This window comes from Thamnophis sirtalis, unplaced genomic scaffold (genome assembly GCF_051295495.1).
Source record: "Thamnophis sirtalis isolate CommonGarterSnake01/CBP01778 unplaced genomic scaffold, rThaSir2_p1.2 scaffold_9, whole genome shotgun sequence".
Taxonomy (NCBI): Eukaryota; Metazoa; Chordata; class Lepidosauria; order Squamata; family Natricidae; genus Thamnophis; species Thamnophis sirtalis.
The window spans coordinates 69,293,975-69,311,676 of NW_028261389.1; the positions used below are offsets into that span (position 1 = coordinate 69,293,975).

The 17,702-nt window shown below is 45.3% G+C and overlaps 1 protein-coding gene across 1 annotated transcript in view; it reads left to right on the forward strand.

Moving 5' to 3' along the window:
• The first annotated feature begins 3,977 nt into the window (after nt 1-3,977).
• The window catches only part of PARVB (parvin beta), a 55,567-nt gene continuing 41,842 nt past the window's right edge, over nt 3,978-17,702 (forward strand). The window contains exon 1 of the mRNA XM_087722211.1: nt 3,978-4,505. Coding sequence (XP_087578337.1) covers nt 4,394-4,505 — 112 coding nt within the window. The 5' untranslated portion in view covers nt 3,978-4,393. The remainder of the gene's footprint in view (nt 4,506-17,702) is intronic.

Sequence of the window (17,702 nt, forward strand, 5' to 3'; positions counted from 1 at the left end):
TCTCTGGCCTACAGAACAAGGCTTTGATGCCGTCATCCCAGTCATGGACAATGAAATCTCAGCTTCGGGGGGGGGGGGGGAGACCTGAAGACTGTCTGGCAATGAGTCATCCAGCAGAGTAAAACTGTTTCCTCTTTGAAAACAGAGTGAAAGAAGAACAGAATAGAATAATAGCCTAGCCTAGCCTAGCCTAGCCTAGCCTAGCCTAGCCTAGAATTCTTTATTAGCCAAGTGTGATTGGATACACAAGGCATTTGTCTTTGGTGCAGATGCTCTCAGTGTATATAAAAAAGAGACAATGACATAATAATATAATAATAATATAATATAATATAATATAATATAATATAATATAATATAATATAATATAATATAATATAATATAATATAATACAATACAATACAATACAATACAATACAATACAATACAATACAATACAATACAATACAATACAATACAATATAATTCTTTATTGGCCAAGTGTGATTGGACACACAAGGCATTTGTCTTTGGTTCAGATGCTCTCAGTGTACATAAAGAAGAATAAAATAGAATACATTTATCAAGAACCATAAGATACAACCTTTAATGATAGTCATAGGTTACTAATAAGCAATGAAATCATACTAGGAACAAATAAAACAATATAAATTGTAAAGATATAAGTAACATGGTTATAGTCATAAGTGGGAGGAGATAGGTACTAGGAAGGAAGAGAAGAATAATAGTAATACAGTCTTAGTAAATAATTTGACAGTGTTGTGGGAATTATTTGTTTAGCAGAGTGATGGCATTCAGGGAAAAAACTGTCCTTGTGTCTAGTTGTTCTGGTGTGCAGTGCCCTACAGCATCGTTTTGAGGGTACCATGTTTCCCTGAAAATAAGACAGGGTCTTATTTTCTTTTGACCCCCGAAATAAGCACTTGGCCTTATTTTCGGGGTGGTCTTATTATTTTTGAGATGCAGGAGGCGGCGAGCGTGGTCACTTCATGGCTGCTGCTGTGCTGCAATATTTTCGTGGAAGTCTTATTTTCAGGCGAGGGCTTATTTTAGTGCATGTGCTCAAAAACCTCATTGGGCTTATTACCTGGGAGGTCTTATTTTCAGGGAAACAGAGTAGAAGTTGAAACAATTTATGTCCAGGATGCGAGGGGTCTGTAGATATTTTCACAGCCCTCTTTTTGACTCGTGCAGTGTACAGGTCCTCAATGGAAGGCAGGTTGGTTTATTAGAGATGTCCTATGGGCACATCTTGGAAAACCCAAATCTGAAAGCTTCCAGGTTTTCTCCACCTAACCCTAACCCTAACCCTTGTTTCTTCTGCAGTTCTAATTATCCATTGAAGTCTGTATCTGCCTTCTTTGGTTGCAGAGCGAAACCAGACAGTTACAGAGGTGCAGATGAGAGACTCAATCATTCCTCTGTAGAACAGAATCAGCAGCTCAAATCAAAGCAAAAAGACCAACCAGCTGCTGCTACTTCTTGATGAGTTTGCTAAGAGAAGATGCAGCAGCAAGTTGTGGGTTGGTCTTTCTTTTTGAATAAATGCATGTGAGGAGGAGGAGGATGGACACCCTGTGCACAGCATTAAAAAAAAGATTCCTTGGAGATCATTAAAAAAAACCAACCTAAATCAAGATGTCACCTTTCCCATCTAACGCAGGAGGGTCAAACTCACATCGTCATGGCGTCACATGATGTATTGGGACTTCTCACACACACCCTTCGCTAAACAGGGCGTGGGCGTGGCCAGTGTGTAACGCATCCAGCCAATGGGCCCGGAATTTGACGGCTCTGACTAACACATTTTATTACTTAAAAGCTTGAGAACAAAAAATGTCATTACCAGGCAGTGTTTTGTCACGTGGCCTAAAAATACTTATTTTATATAGCCTGATTTTGTCAGCCCTCTGAGGTAGACCAGATCAGGGACGTGACTCACAGAATGACTAGAACTAAACTTCATTGGGATCGGGGTCAGGTAGCAGAATCTAGCAAGTTTCTCTGTGTTTTCTCTTCCCTCCCCAGGAAATGCTGGGGGGGAGAAGCAGTCTGAGTAATGCTTCCTGGATTTAACACATGCTTCTTGTTTTTCTCCTAATGGCTTCTGGACAACTTCTTTCAGGTCATTTTCAAGGATCGCTTTGGATTTTCTGATCTTTACCAGAAAGGATCCCAAGCTAGATGCCAAAATGAGATGGAGTGAAATTTAGCTCCAGCCAGATAGTTTCTCCTTTGTGTTGAATACCTCCTCTAACATTAAGTGGATTTCCAAAAACATTTCTATTTTTAAAGACAAGTCTTCCCCCCCCCCCTCCGTAAATGGGCATGGCGGGTGAATTGGGCTGTTACATTACTTCCAGATAGTATATAGCTATGATGGGGAACCTATGGCATGCCGGAGGTGGCATGCAAAGCCCTTGTTGTGGGCATGCGCATAGTTGCCAGCTGCTCTTCTGGCTTTCGGCACACACATGCGCGCTGGCCTGCTGGTCTTCGTGGGTGCCAAGAGCGCCGGAAAAACTTCAGATTTTCTAGAGATAGCCACATTTGCTGATGATCAGTTGATTAAGGACATTTGATTAGCAGGGTTCCACCACAAAACCGCGGTCGACTAAAGTGCGCTCGACAAAACCGCGTACCTGACGTCATCACAGCGCGACGAAAAAAGCACTCTGTGAGCGGTAAAGCTAAAATTAACGCGTAAACCTAAACCTAACCCCCCGAAACCTAACCCTAAATCTAACCCTTAACCTAACGCTAAACCTAACGCTAACCCTAAACCTAAACCTAACCCTAACGCTTAACCTAACGCTAAACCTAACCCTAACGCTTAACCTAACCCTAACCCTAACCCTAACCCTTACCTTAACGTGAACCGGCTTGCTTTAAAAGCGCTTTTTAAAGCGCCCTTTTTTCTCCGCGGTCGTATTTGTCGCGCTGCTGATGACGTCAGGTACGCGCTTTAATCGGGCGCGCTTTAGTGGACCGCGGTTTTGTTGTGCCACGGATTAGCAGCACCTGGCTGCCACTTGGCCTCTTCATACCTGGGGAAGCAGTAAGGGTAAACTTTTTCACATACGGCTTCTTTATTTTGGCTTTTGTTTTGTAAAATACATGACATGGAGTCATGTGTTGCCCATCTGAAGTTGTATTCACCTACATTTGAGAACTGTGAAAGATGGTTTTTGCTATGCCCTGATACGTAAAACACGGGGGTGCATTTTATTCGCATGACAGCCTCCCCCCCCAAAAAAAGTCTAGCCATCTCTTTTTCTGCTAAAATGCTTTATGAAAAGACACATCTGATATTACAATAACGGAAATCAAATGCCCTATGAAGTCATCTTTTCTTGGCCTGAGTGGTTTCCCATTTCTGCCGCCTTTGTCTTCCTAAACTCAACCTACAGCCCGGATATTTTGCTGTGTGCGTTTGTGTCCTTGGTGCTCTCTGAGCTTGTTTTCTTGCAGACCTAGTTACCAAACTAGGTAACATCATCAGTGCTTAGTAGGGAATGGGATTTTACTCGGTTTATATTCTAGTGGCTTGCACCGGCAGCGTTCGTGGGAGTGGTCCATTCCACAAATCCCACTCCCTCCTAGCACTGATGATGCTACCCTAGTTGGGTCATGAACCATCTGCAAGAAAACCAAGTTCAGAGAGCACAATCCTCCTCCATTCCACAAATCCCACTCCCTTTTAGCACTGATGATGTTGCCTAGTTGGGTCATGAAATGTCTACAGGCAAGCTCAAAAGAGCACCAAGGATCCCTCGTTTCAACCCCGAATGCCCTCCTTTCTTGGAACCGGGGAGATTTCCTAGTGGTCCCCTGCCCAGCCTCAACCCCCGGCTCGGCTCGACTGAGCCAAGAGGCTCCAGCAACTTCCTCTCCCTTCCCTACCCCGCCCCCAACCCTGTTGCAACGCGGAGTAGTTTCACCCCAGCTTGGAGAGCTCGAAGGACGCCAAGAAGCCGGGAGAAACCTTTGTCAAGTCTTCAACGGGGAGTGGAGGGCAGGCTGGAAGGGAAGCGACGGGGCGGGGCAGCCCCTCCTCAAAACAAGAGGGGCACCTCGTAGCAGTCGCAAAAGGACCCGGCGAGCGGCCGTCGTTGCGCCATTGCCGGCGGGGTCTCCTGGCGGGGTCTGGCCTCTCCGTCCAGCCCCCTCCCGTGGCTTATTCACCGCCCTCGGACTTCCCCGCCGTAGCAGGGCGCTGTGAAGGGAGCCGGACAGCGCGATCCCGCGGCGGCTTTCCTGCGTTGAGCCTCGCCTGCCCGTTGACGGGGCGGCGGCGGCGGCGGCCAGGAAAGGGGGTCTCCAAGCGCGGCGGCGGCGGCGCGCGTTGCAAGCCCCTCTCTTCGCTCGGCGGCCCATGTTAGCCCGGCCGCGATGTCCTCCCCGGTGCGCTCGCCCACCCTGCGGCCCCATCGCATGAGGAAGGACGAGTCTTTCCTGGGGAAGCTCGGAGGGACGCTGGGCAGGAAAAAGAAAGCCAAGGAGGGTGAGTAGCCCGGAGCTGGCCGGGAGGGACGGCCGCGTCCGCCCCCCACCCGCTTTCCCCGCGGGCTTCGAACGAGAACCGTCGCTTGTAGGAAAGGCAGAGAGCCGGGCAGCTTAGGAGCCACGTCAGTCAGAGTTTCCCCGGTGGGTCGGAACTCCTGAGGGACCTGGTGGTGGAATTAATGTTTCCCCCCAAATTTGGGTGGATTTGGATTTGGAGAAAGGACGCCACCCTGGTCCCCAAATTGTTAGAATAGAATAGAAAATGGAATAGAATAGAGAATAGAAAATAGACTAGACTAGAAAATAGACTAGAAAATAGAATAGACTAGAAAATAGACTAGAAAATCGCTAGAAAATAGAATAGAGAATAGAATAGCATAGAATAGTAGACTAGAGAATAGAATAGAATATAAACTAGACTAGACTAGACTAGAAAATAGAATAGAAAATAGAATAGAATAGAGAATAGAATAGAATAGAAAATAGAATAGACTAGAGAATAGAATAGCATAGAATAGTAGACTAGAGAATAGAATAGAATATAAACTAGACTAGACTAGAAAATAGAATAGACTAGAGAATAGAATAGAATAAATATAGAAAATAGAATAGAATAAATATAGAATAGACTAGAGAATAGAATAGAATAAAGAATATAAAATAGACAAGACTAGAAAATAGAATAGACTAGAGAATAGAATATAAAATAGATTAGACTAGAAAATAGAATATAAAATAGAATAGAATAGAGAATAAAATAGAATAGCATAGAATAGAATATAGACTAGAAAATAGAATAGAATATAAAATAGACTAGAAAATAGAATAGAATATAAAATAGACTAGAAAATAGAATAGAATAGAGAATAGAATAGAATAGAGAATAGACTAGAAAATAGAATAGAATAGAATAGAGAATAGAATAGAGAATAGAATAGAATAGAATAGAATAACAGAGTTGGATGGGACCTTGGAAGTTTTGTAGTCCAACCTCCTGCTTAGGCAGGAAACCCTACACCACTTCAAACAAATGGTTATCCTTCTTAAAAACTTCCAGTGTTGGAGCATTCACAACTTCTGGTGGCAAGTTGTTCCACTGATTAATTGTTCTAACTGTCAGGAAATTTATTTCAAATGTAATTTTTCTATGAGGTCCCACTAACATGACTTTTTGGAGGAGAAAGCTAAAGAATGGCTGAAAATAAGAAAATAATGCAAAGCCTTGAGAAATCTATTCAGTTGCTTTTAAATTTGAATAGAATAGAGCTGGAAGGGACCTTGGAGGTCTTCTAGTCCAGCCCCCTGCTCAAGCAGGAGACCCTATACCATTTCACACAAGTGGTTGTCTAGTCTCTTCTTAAAAACCTCCAGTGATGAAGCACCCACAACTGAAGGCAAGCTGTTCCCCTGGTTAATTATTCTCATTGTTAGGAAGTTTCTCCTTAATTCCAGGTTGCTTCCCTCCTTGATTAGTTTCCACCCATTGCTTCTTGTCCTGGCCTCAGGTGCTTTGGAGAATAGTTTGTCTCCCTCTTCTTTGTGGCAGCCCCTGAGATATTGGGACACTGCTATCATGTCTTCCCTAGTCTTTTTTCCCCATCAAACTAGACATATCCAGTTCCTGCAACTGTTCTTCCATATTTTATCCTCCAGTCCCCTCATCATCTTTGTTGCTCTTCTCTGCACTCTTTCTAGAGTCTCAACATCTTTTTTATATATCTTTTTAAAACTGGATGCAGTATTCCAAGTGTGGTCTTATCAAGGCATTATAAATTTATTTTATTTATTAATTAGACTTATATACCGCTTCATAGGGCTTGCAGCCCTCTCTAAGCAGTTCACAGATTTTTAGCAAATTGAGTCAGCAAATTGCCCCCACAGTCCGGGTCCTCATTTCACCCACCTCGGAAGGATGGAAGGCTGAGTCAACCTTGAGCCGGTGAGATTAGAACCGCTGAACTGCAGATAACAGTCAGCTGAAGTGGCCTGCAGTACTGCACCCTAACTACTGCACCACCTTGGCTCAGCCTGTTCCCATTGTGCGCATGCGCAGAGTTGCCAAATGAAGGGAACAGCTAAAGAACAGGGGTCGACTTGGGAGTAAGGCCACAGGTGGACGATGAATGGCCCCTCCCAGAGGAAATAAAAGAGGAGTGGAGCTTGGCAGCTCTCCAAGCCAGATAAGGTCTGTGACTGTAAATCCACCCTTGAAAGACTTAGCTGGACATGAATGAACAGAATTCACAGTAAATGAATAAAAAGGGTTTTTGTCGGGACAAAAGGAGTTTGCTTTATGTTCTCGGGAAGCCTCGCTCAGAACATTGAAGGAATTTGGTACCATCCTTTCTTTTTCATTTTAGTTCAAGACGGAGGAGGATGCCAGGACAAATTGTTCCAAAAATGCTACCAAGAAAATTGGAAAATATAGGTAGTCCTCGACTTACAACACTCCGTTTAGTGACCATTCAAAGTTACAATGGCACATACAACCACAACTGAGCCCAAAGCTTATGTTGCCAAGTGAGAAATTGGTGAAGTGAGTTTGGTCCCATTTTACAACTTTCCCCACCAGGTTTGTTAAATGCAATTCTTCAATTAGTAACACAGTGAATCTGGATTCCCCATTGACTTTGCTGCTCAGAAGGTCTCAAAAGGGGGGGGGGGGAATCACGCATGACTCTGGGATCCCTGCAATGGTCAAAAATACAAGTCAGTTGCCAAGTGCCTGAATTTTGGTCAGGTGACCATGGAGATGCTGCAGGGTCATAAGTGTGAAAAAACGGTCATAAAACACTTTTTCCATTGTAACTTTGAATGGTCACTAAATGGACTATTGTAAATCAAGGACTGCCTGTACAGTATAGAAATTTTGAGTTTGATCTGGAGTCAGCTGAGCCTGCAATTGCACTGCCCGAGGTGGGTAAAATGAGGACCCAGATTGTTGGGGGCAATATGCTGACTCTCTGTAAACCGCTTAGAGAGGCCTGAAAGGCCTATGAAGCGGTATATAAGTCTACTGCTATTGCCCCTCCCTAGCTATGAAGTCTAGCTAGGGTATGAAGCTGAGAAATGGTGTGAATTGTGCCCTTACTATGTTTGCATCTCTCTACTAATAAATCACTACTGATTTAATGATCTTTAGATGGTCTTGAACTCTATAATAGTTTGAGCTCCGTGAAAATCTGTAACATCAAAGCAGAACCACGCCTACAAAGCTATTCGGCGCCATCTTTGTCTTTGTCTTTCTGCCACATAGTTTATCGGAAGGAATGTTTAGAAAAATGGAGTTAAAGTCCGTAATACATACAATTAGAAGTTCTCCGGTATCTGTCTGCCCGTGTTGGAATCAGGTATAAATCAGTCCTTGAGCTGAGGGTGGACGTGTGCCTTTGTTCTGCAAAAAGGCAGAAAAAAAACCCTGGCGCGGAGAATTCACTGAGTTACAGGGCGGCTCACACCTTCCACACCCCAGATTTATGTTCTGTGGGAGGTTGAATGGAGCACTTCCCAAACACAGCTTCTCACCTCTCCTTCTATGCCCGAAGGAGAGGTAATCAAACTGTCAAACAGCTGATGGATGCTGTTTAGACAGCTTAACGCAGCCACGGGTCCGGAGCTGCTAAAAACAAAACAGCTCCCACAGACAACGCCAGTTTGCATCTCTCCATGTGCCTGGGTATGCTCTCTTTATACCAGGAGTGTCAAACGTGATTTCATTGAGGGCCGCATCAGGGTGGTGTTTGACCTCTGGGGCTGGATGGGTGTAGCTGGGGTGGGTGTGGCCAGCTCGATGTGTCGGGGGCATCCCTCCCAGATTTTGTTTTCGGCTGCGGCGGCCTGCAGCGCTCTGCACTGTGTGGCCCTGAGGAGATCCGTTTTTATTGGCAGAGCGTTTCAGGAGGCCATCACAGCCAAAAACGGAGTTTGGGAGAGCCGCACACGGCTCTCTCAAGCTCCATTTTCGCTGGCAGAGGCACCGTGGGCCAGTACTTCATTCTTTCAGATCTAAGCATCCTCACAAGTGCTGAGGATGGTTGGTGCTGACAAAGCTAAAAAAAATATGTACAGTTCCAGAGCCAGACGCAATTAGTCTAAAAGGATAGATGTTGGCTATACGGTTAATAAAACAGAGATGACTTCACTAAAATGCACCGTGAAAGGCAGTAGGGATCCCGGCTGCAGTGCTTAAATGCTTATTGTCCAGAAAAAAACAGGTGGTAGAAGGACTGATGTTATTATTGGGCTCCTGAGGTAATGACGAGGCTCAGTGCTAACACAAAAGCTTTATTAGAACAGTAACCAGACAGGAACACGAACAAACGCTCTGACAGCCCTTTTATACCCCGAGCTGTCAGCGCGCTAACCAATAGGAACCTTCCAAATCTGCCGCCTAAACAACACGCAAATGGACCAATCAAACAACACCCTGCTTGATTGACAAGAGAGGGCGGGACATGCAGATACGTGACAGATGTACTTTTACAAAGTGGCTTTATGTGAAGTTAAGATAGCAATAGCACTTAGACTTATATACCGCTTTACAATGCTTTGTAGTCCTTTCTAAGCGGTTTACAGAGTCAGCCTATTGCCCCCAACAATCTGGGTCCTCATTTTACCCACCTCAGAAGGATGGAAGGCTGAGTCAACCTTGAGCCCGGTGAGATTTGAATTGCCAAATTGCAGGCAGCCGGCAGGCAGCAGAGATAGCCTGCAGTACTGCACTCTAACCACTGCGCTACCGTGGCGCATGTGCTTAGTTATGGGCTTCAGCATTTTTATATTCACTGGGATGTGACTGATCTCAAAGAGCTGAGCAGGGCTGGACCATGATATTATTGGAGGAGGGCTCACTAGGAGATATAATAGGGAAGTTCAGAGCATCCTGGAGGAAATTGGGCACCAACAAATTCCACAACATTGCCATGTCTTTGAGGCAGGACATATGTGGGTTGAACTTCACTTTTACCCGCAGAATTTTTTAACAGGCTTCTGTATCCCTGCAAACGACGAAACAGAAGCTCACAAAAGAAAAAGATCTTACCTCTTGCCACGCTCCGGTGATGGGATGCCTCGCCTCCCGCCGCCCTGCTGGTCTTCAGGTCACTGCTGCGCATGCACGTATGTCTGTGCATGTGTGTGCACATGTCTACGCATGCACATGTCCAAGCATGTCTGCATGTGCATTCACATATCTGTGTGTGCACATATCTGTCGAAGCATGTCTGTGCATGCACATGTCCAAGCATGCATGCATTCATGCACCTACACACCTTTCAGTTTTGGCATGCGCAAGGGCGCACTCTGAGCACTCAGTATCAAAAAGGTTCGCCATCCCTGGGAAAGAGACTTTGTTGCTGTGAGGACTTTTACAGAAAATGCCCCAGAAATCGTTGCAAAGAACTTCAGGAAATATGACGGGTATTTTTATCTCCTTGCCTTTTAGCTTCTAAAATGAGAATAACTGGAGGCCGGTGCGTCTTGTCTATCTGTCAGGAAATCCAGTGGTCACTTCCTTTAGCCGATGCTGTTTTGATGGTTAAACTGATCTGAATATTCTTGGCTTTTAGGCCATTGAATCCATCGGGAAAGGAAACAGAGCAGCTTTCTGGTGTATGTTGCTGAAATCCACTCCTTCAAACTTCATTTCAGAGATGGCAGGTTCAAATGCCATCTAACGTATTTTTCGGAGTATAAGATGCACCGAGGTATAAGACTCAGCAAGGTTTTGAAGAGGGGAAAAAAGTTTTTGCACTCTGCATACCTCCCCAAAACGGCCCGTTTCCCCCACAAAAGGCATGAATAGCCTTCAGGGAGCTTGCAGAGTGCTCCTGCAGGGGGAGGGGGGCAAAAATGAGCAAAAAACGGCCCGTTTTTCAAAAAAACGGGCCCATTTTTCATTTAAAAAGGCATGGATAGTCTAAAAGCTTCCTAGAGGCTTTGCATGGCCATTTTGGTGAAGGGGCGTGGTTTCAGGAAGCTGTATTCAGTGTATAAGATGCACCCAGATTTTCAGACTCTTTTTTTTGAGGGAAAAAAGGTGCATCTTATACTCCGAAAAATACGGTAAGTGTAATAGTGAGTTTCAAAAAAAACAAAACCCCAAAAACTAGTTACTAGTCATTGGTCCAGCAGCAACCTTGGTTCAAAGAGGGAAAAAGTCACCTGAAAGTTACATGGATCTGTATGTGTGCGCGTGTGCGTGTGCACACTGCTTATGTTTGTTGGAAGAAATGTCCTTCTGGGTTCAGTTCCAAGTGGGGAAAAAGACACTGGATTCATGGAAGTTGCTTGGAAAGAATTTATTGATGATGGGCAGAACCACATGTTTTGAGGTCCTGGGGGGAAAAGGGGATCACATGCCTTGAAGATCTTGAAGAAAAAAGAAGAGATGCTGAGAGAGCCTGAGTTTTATACCCTCTCTTGTGCCCCGCCTTGGAGCTTCCTGTTCCTGTGTAAGAAATATATCCCATTGGCTGTCAGAATCCCAGGGGGTAGGCGGTCTTAGCTAACTTTGTAGGCTGTCTGTGTCCCAGGCTTAGTTGAGCCTTGCTGGGTGATGCAATCTCCCCAGGTGCCATGTGGTGAGATGGAGAGAGGGCTAATCCTATCATGTCCTGAGGGCCATGCCTTAATCCCATCACTCTGAAGCTGAACGAGGTAGATCTTTGTTATGTAGAATAGACTGGCTCAGGCCTTAATGACCCATTGACAAAGATGTGGGGGGGATGAGTTTCTGCCTCCCTTTTTGGGGAAATATTCTGCCCTTTTAATATTTCCTAAAATATCTCATTTTCCTAGGAGAGGGGTGGGTGCTAATTTCATACATGTGTATGCAGGATGAGTTAAGCATTCACAGAGGAAACTGACGTTCCCCAGGATTGCTCTGCTATTCTCATTTTAAGAGGGCCAAGTGAAATATGCTTAGTTCCAGACAGAGTCCCCAGAAGGAAGTCCCTCTCAGTATTTCCGATACTCTGGATGATTTAGTTCTTAACTCAACGGGGAAAAAAACCACCAGAAATTAGTCATATTGCTCCTCCAATGTCCTGGAGTCAAAGAGGAAAAAAGTTACCTGAAGTGTGTGTGTGTGCATGTGTGTGCACATGTGCAATGCTTATGTGTATGTAGGATCACTATCACATCCCTATCCCCAGAGGAAACTTAACTTTCCCCAGGATTGCTCTGCTATTCTCATTTTAAAAGAGCCAAATGAAAAATGCTTACCGTATTTTTCGGAGTATAAGACGCACCAGAGTATAAGACGCACCAAGATTTTGAAGAGGCAATTTTTTTAAAAAAAATGTTTTGCGCTCTGCAGACCTCCTAAAACAGCCCATTTTTTTGCGAAAACGGACCCTGTTTTTGTCAAAAAAAGGGCATGCAAACCAATTTTGTTTTATTTAAGTACAATGACAATAACGATTATATTTATACTCATAGCCCATTTTTTGCTCATTTCTGCCCTCCCCAGCCCCCAGGAGCACTCTGGAAGCCTCCTAAAGGCTATGCACAATCATTTTTGCAAAGGGGAGAGGGTTTTGGGAGGATAAAAATGCTGTATTCAGTGTATGACACACCCAGATTTTCATCCTCTTTTTTGAGGGAAAAAGGTGTGTCTTATACTCCGAAAAATACGGTAGTTCCAGATAGACTTATCCAGGAGGAAGGAAGTTCCACTCAGTATTCCCAATACTCAGGATGATTTAGTTCTTGATGGAACTTGTCGATGGACACCAGGAAAAGTAATTGCAGCCTCTTTGCCTGCCACACTTCCCTTCATCTTCCTCTCTCCAAAGAGCAGAAAGTGTGATCTGTGATGTTCTTTTTTCCAGTTGTGAAATAACTGTATGCGAAGATAGATTTTAATCTGAAATGCTTCCTCCAAATGCAGATAAGCCTCTTGTGGGCAAATCCAGATGTAAAAGGAAGATATCTGATTTGGCTTCCTTCCCTGATGGATCGCGCCATGTGCTTTCTTACCCATGGTAACATCAGGGGGTGATGCAGGGCTGGGTTTCTGCGTTACTGCCCTGCGTTACTGCCGGTTCGGTGTGCGTGCAATTTACGCACACCTGCAAAGTTGCCTGTAAATAGGTCTGCATATGCGCAGAACATTAAAAATGTCAAAAAAAATATTCTGTGACGACCAGTTCAGCGGTGTGGCGAGCCTGCTGTCCCAACTGGTTTGATGACCCAGTTGCAATTTCCACTACTGGTTCACCTGAATCGGTGCAAACCGGTAGCAACCCCCCTTTGGGGTGATGGTGTGGGAAGAACTATTCATCTGGTCCAGTTCCAAGCTGGGAGAAAGACACTGGAAACATGGAGGCTGATTGGGAAGATGGCTTGTTTAGTGATGAAGCAGAACCAGATGTGGCTTTGGGCAGCTGACCCCATGGAGTTGAGAGAGGGGATTTTTTTATACCTTCTCTTGGGCGTTGCAGTTGAGCTTCCTGTTGCTGTGCAAGAACATGTATTCTATTGGCTGTAGAGGCTATGTAAGGTGGCTCAGTGGCTAAGGTGCTGAGCTTGTCAATCGAAGGGTGGGCAGTTCAGTGTTTCGAATCCCTAGTGCCGCATAACGGGATGAGCTCCCGTTCCTTGTCCCAGCTTCTGCCAACCTAGCAGTTCGAAAGCATGTAAAAATGCAAATAGAAAAATAGGCACCACCTTTGGTGGGAAGGTGACAGCGTTCCGTGCACCTTCGGCATTTAGTCATGCCGGCCACATGACCACGGAGACGTCTTCGGCCAGCGCTGGCTCTTTGGCTTTGAAATGGAGATGAGCACTGCCACCTAGAGTCGGAAACGACTAGCACATATGTGCGAAAGGAACCTTTACCTTTAGGGGTTAGGCAGGGGTCATAGTTGGCTGTATAGGTTGTCTGAGCTCCCAGGTTTGGTTGATGTTTGCTGGGGGTGCTGCAACTGAGATGATGCAATGAAGGGGCTTGTCTTCTGAAAGGATGTTGAGCAATTCCTATGGTGGCTTAATGGCTTAGTCCTAGTTTGGATCTTGAGTGAGGGCTAATCCTACCATTCTGCCTTTGTTTCAAAAATATCTTGTCTTGAATGCATTTCTGCCTGCAGTATTTGCTTTACCTATGAATAGAGCTACCTAGATACTTGGCTTCTTTCAATAAACTCTTTATCTCTGAAGTGCTGACATCTGCTGTGGCCTATTAAGGAAAGTTGGGGATTGCTTTCTGCCACTAAAAACATGTTTCTCCATTTCTTCTTAAGGGAAATATAATATTCTGCCTTTCTAATATTTCCTAAAATATTTCATTCTTCTAGGAGAGGGGTGGGCAGGGGTGGCTTCCTGCCAGTTCTAACCTCTTCTATAAAAGAGGTTCCAGAAATCTACCGTGCCATTTAGAACCGGTTCCAGCTCCCTCCCCCCTCCCATCCGCCCATCATCAAGATGAAGAGCGAGAGGAGGAATTCTGGGAGTCTTAAAGCTGTCAAGTTTGAACACCCCTGGGGTTTTTTCCCCTAAAGGGTTAGGGGTTGCAAGGGTCTTGTAACTTGACAGCTTTAAGACTTGCGTGCTTCAAATGCCAGAGTTTCTGAGCCAACATTTTGGTTGCTATGCAAGAGCGTTGTTTACAAGTTGGCCTCGCCCACATGGCTGGCAAGCCACTCCCACTCGGTCACATGGCCGGCAAGCCACTCCCACAAAGCAGACCATACCTACAGAAGAGGTTCTAAAAATTTTTGAAACCCACCACTGGGGGTGGGTGTTAAGTTTCTACAATGGTAAGAGATGGGGAAAGGCTTTGCAAACCACTGATAGAGGAGACACGCTTTCCCCCTTTGCATGAAACACCCAGGACGTTGGTTGTTCAGGTGTCTCTTTCGTTTTGTTATTTGGGCGTGGAGACACGAGCATCCTAATTCCCCCCTTTTAGTGGGTTTCTCTACCCTCCTTTACCCAGACAGCAAGGAGCCGATGGCTGCTTTGGTGGTAATCCAGCTGATCCTGTGGAGAAGGACACCAGTTTAGAATATTCCATCTGGGAAGGCAGCATCTCTCAAGCACACCTAGATGGTGTAGTCAACATTTGCTCAGAATTTGAGCCAAGAGGTGGTGAAGAGCTTCTGGGGGAGGGCTTTAAAATGTTGGGAGGTGTTAATGGAAGCCGTTTGTGGATTTTCTACATGTTAAGTACAGCAACATTTCATTTCATTTATTGAATTTCTATGCCGCCCAATCCCGGAGGACTCCGGGCGGCTTACAGAAATGAAAAATAGAATTAAAAAGAATTATTAAAACAACGAGACACAACAAGTTAAAAAGGAACACAACAGACACCCAATCAGATGGGGCTGGACCACCATCAAGGGGTCAACAGCTCCAGGCCTGCCGGAAAAGCCAGGTTTTAATGGCTTTGCGAAAGGCCATGAGAGTGGGTAGGGCCCGGATCTCCGGGGGCAGCTCATTCCATAGGGCCAGAGCGGCAACAGAGAAGGCCCTACTCCTAGGCGTCGCCAGCTGGCATTGACCCGCTGAAAGTACCCGGAGAAGGCCTATCATGTGCGATCTTATTGGTCTAAGGGAGGTATGTGGCAGAAGATGGTCCCGTAGGTACCCAAGTCCTAGGCCATGTAGGGCTTTAAAGGTAATAGATGGTTAACAGAGTTGTTGTTGTTGTTGTTGTTGTTGTTGTTGTTGTTGTTGTTCTTCTTCTTCTTCTTCTTCTTCTTCTTCTTCTTCTTCTTCTTCTTCTTCTTCTTCTTCTTCTTCTTCTTCTCCTCCTCCTCCTCCTCCTCCTCCTCCTCCTCCTCTTCCTCCTCCTCCTCCAAAAAATATGGTATGTCTTTTCTTCTGAATCTTTTCAATCACTTTTCAATAGATTGTTTGGATAACCCTATCAGTCTCTTGCATTCAGCAATGTTGAAGGACTGTGGCCAGCTGCTCTCTTTTGTCTCTCTTTCCCCATGTTACAATTATGTGTTTGTTTCTTGTGGCCACCTACCGTATGGCTGGCCCATGCCCATTGGGAAAATTGTTTCGCCATCCCTCCCTTAAATGTCTTTTGCATAGTTGCCTGGAAAGCATCATCGCTGGTATTTTACCCAGCAGAGACTACAAGCATATGGTATTGTCCACTTGAAAACTGTTTCCCGGATGGACCGAGATTTTTTGCTTTGGCCATCAAGCAGAAGGCTTTGAGTCAGTGGTGAAATTCAATTTTTTCCACTATCGGTTCTGTGGGCATGGCGTGGTGGGTGTGACAGGGGAAGGATACTGCAAAATCCCCATTCCCTCCCCATTCCAGCTGAAGGATATTGCAAAGTCTTCATTCCCACCCCACCCTGGGGCCAGCTAGAGGTGGTATTTGCTGGATCTTTGAACTAATCAAAATTTCCGCTACCGGTTTGCCTGAACCGATCCGAACCTGCTGAATTTCACCCCTGCTTTGAGTGAACTGGGGGTCCTTTGCATGAATGGAAAGATTTTCATTGATGAATCAGAGAAGCGGCCTCCAACCTTTGGGGCACCAGGGATCGGTTCCATGGAGAAAGGTTTATCCGCAGACTGGAAGGGCTGTGGCTTTGTATGCTGCCTGCATCCCATGGATAGGGCTTCGCTTGTTGGTGGCCCGGTTGCGGCATGCTGTGGCCTGGTTCCAATCCACAGACCGGGATTTGGGGACCAAGGGTGATATTAACTTACTTTCCCTACTGGTTTGCAAATGTGAGTGCACACGCTCCAGCCACACATGCGCCCTGTCTTCTGTGCATGCGCTTTCATCACGCATGCAGCTTGTATGCATGCGTGGAGCTTGAAAACGTGCCTAAATAGGATGGCATAGAGCCCACCTGTGATTTCCACTACCGGTTGAATACCACCTCTGTTGGGGACCCCTGAATTAGAGAGCATGAAAATGTTTTTGGCTGCCACAGAAGAGGAAAGGAAGAGAAGAAGAGAGGAAAGGAGAGGGAAAGAAGAAAGAGGAAAGGAGAGGAAGACTGGGAGGGATAGGAAGAGGAAGAGAGAGTGTATGAAGGGGAAGAGGAGGAGAGGAGTATGGGAGAGGAAGGGGAAGAAGGAAAGGGAAAGGAGAAGAGGAAAGAAGGAAGTAGAGAAGAGAGGGAGAAAAGGAAAGAAAAGTAGGGTGGTGTTAAATAAAATAGGTGTATTGGTATGGTAAGCAAAGCAGTCTCGATTATATATTTTAATGTTTTATATGGAAAAATGAATGCTTAAAAGGGTTAAAATATAATAAGAATAATAACTATGAGAATATATACCTGTAAATGTATGTATGAGACAGGGGTGGGTTTCAACCGGTTCGCGGCGGTCCCTGCGAACCGGTTGGTCGCCGAACCCGGAAGTAAGTAACTTCCGGGAACGGTGAAGGGCGCGCCCGCCCGCGGTCCTTACCCGGTTTTGACGAGTTCTGCGCTTCCACGCATGCGCAGGACGCATACAGGACCTGCGCGATCGTCCAGGAGCAGCTGGAGCGTCACGCAGATGCTAGTACGCATGCGTGCACCGTGCGCGTGCACGAGGACGCCGCCAGCCCCGTTCCAACCGAACCGGTTGGAACGGGGCGAGAAACCCACCCCTGGTATGAGACTAAAATTAAAAAAAAACTTTTTAAAAATATAACGTTGGCTGTTATTTTACTTACTTACTTACTTACTTACTTACGTACTTACTTACGTACTTACGTACTTACTTAATTACTTAGCAAGCAAGCAAGCAAACTCAGCAAAATTTGGGTTCCTACTTTTTAGGTACTTTGTGCTGTACAGAGTGAGCCCATTTTCAGGCTTTGCACTCTTGATTCAATTGTGCAATTTGGGCTACATAATAATGATCTCATTGAACTGTTGGATTTTCCACTCTTGAACTTGGAGAGAAATATCTAATTAAGTCAATAGAATTATGTACCTCTGCTTACTTTCAAAAGAATCCAACTCCCCTCCCTCCCACACACACACAGAAGAACTGAATCTGGCTTGAGACTCAAGCACTCCCTCCCTTCTTTTGTGTGTAATTTGGGGGAGGCGATGCATTACTAGAAGAATTAGAGGGAGAGAGGACAGAATTTGGAAAGAGATGGGTGGGTGCTAACTTCCTACCCTGCTATCCACCTGGAGAGAGTTTTAGTCTCAGAAGCAGAGTACAAATGTAATGAAAGACGTCTCCCTTTAGAATAAGGCCATTTTAATTTAGTTGCCTG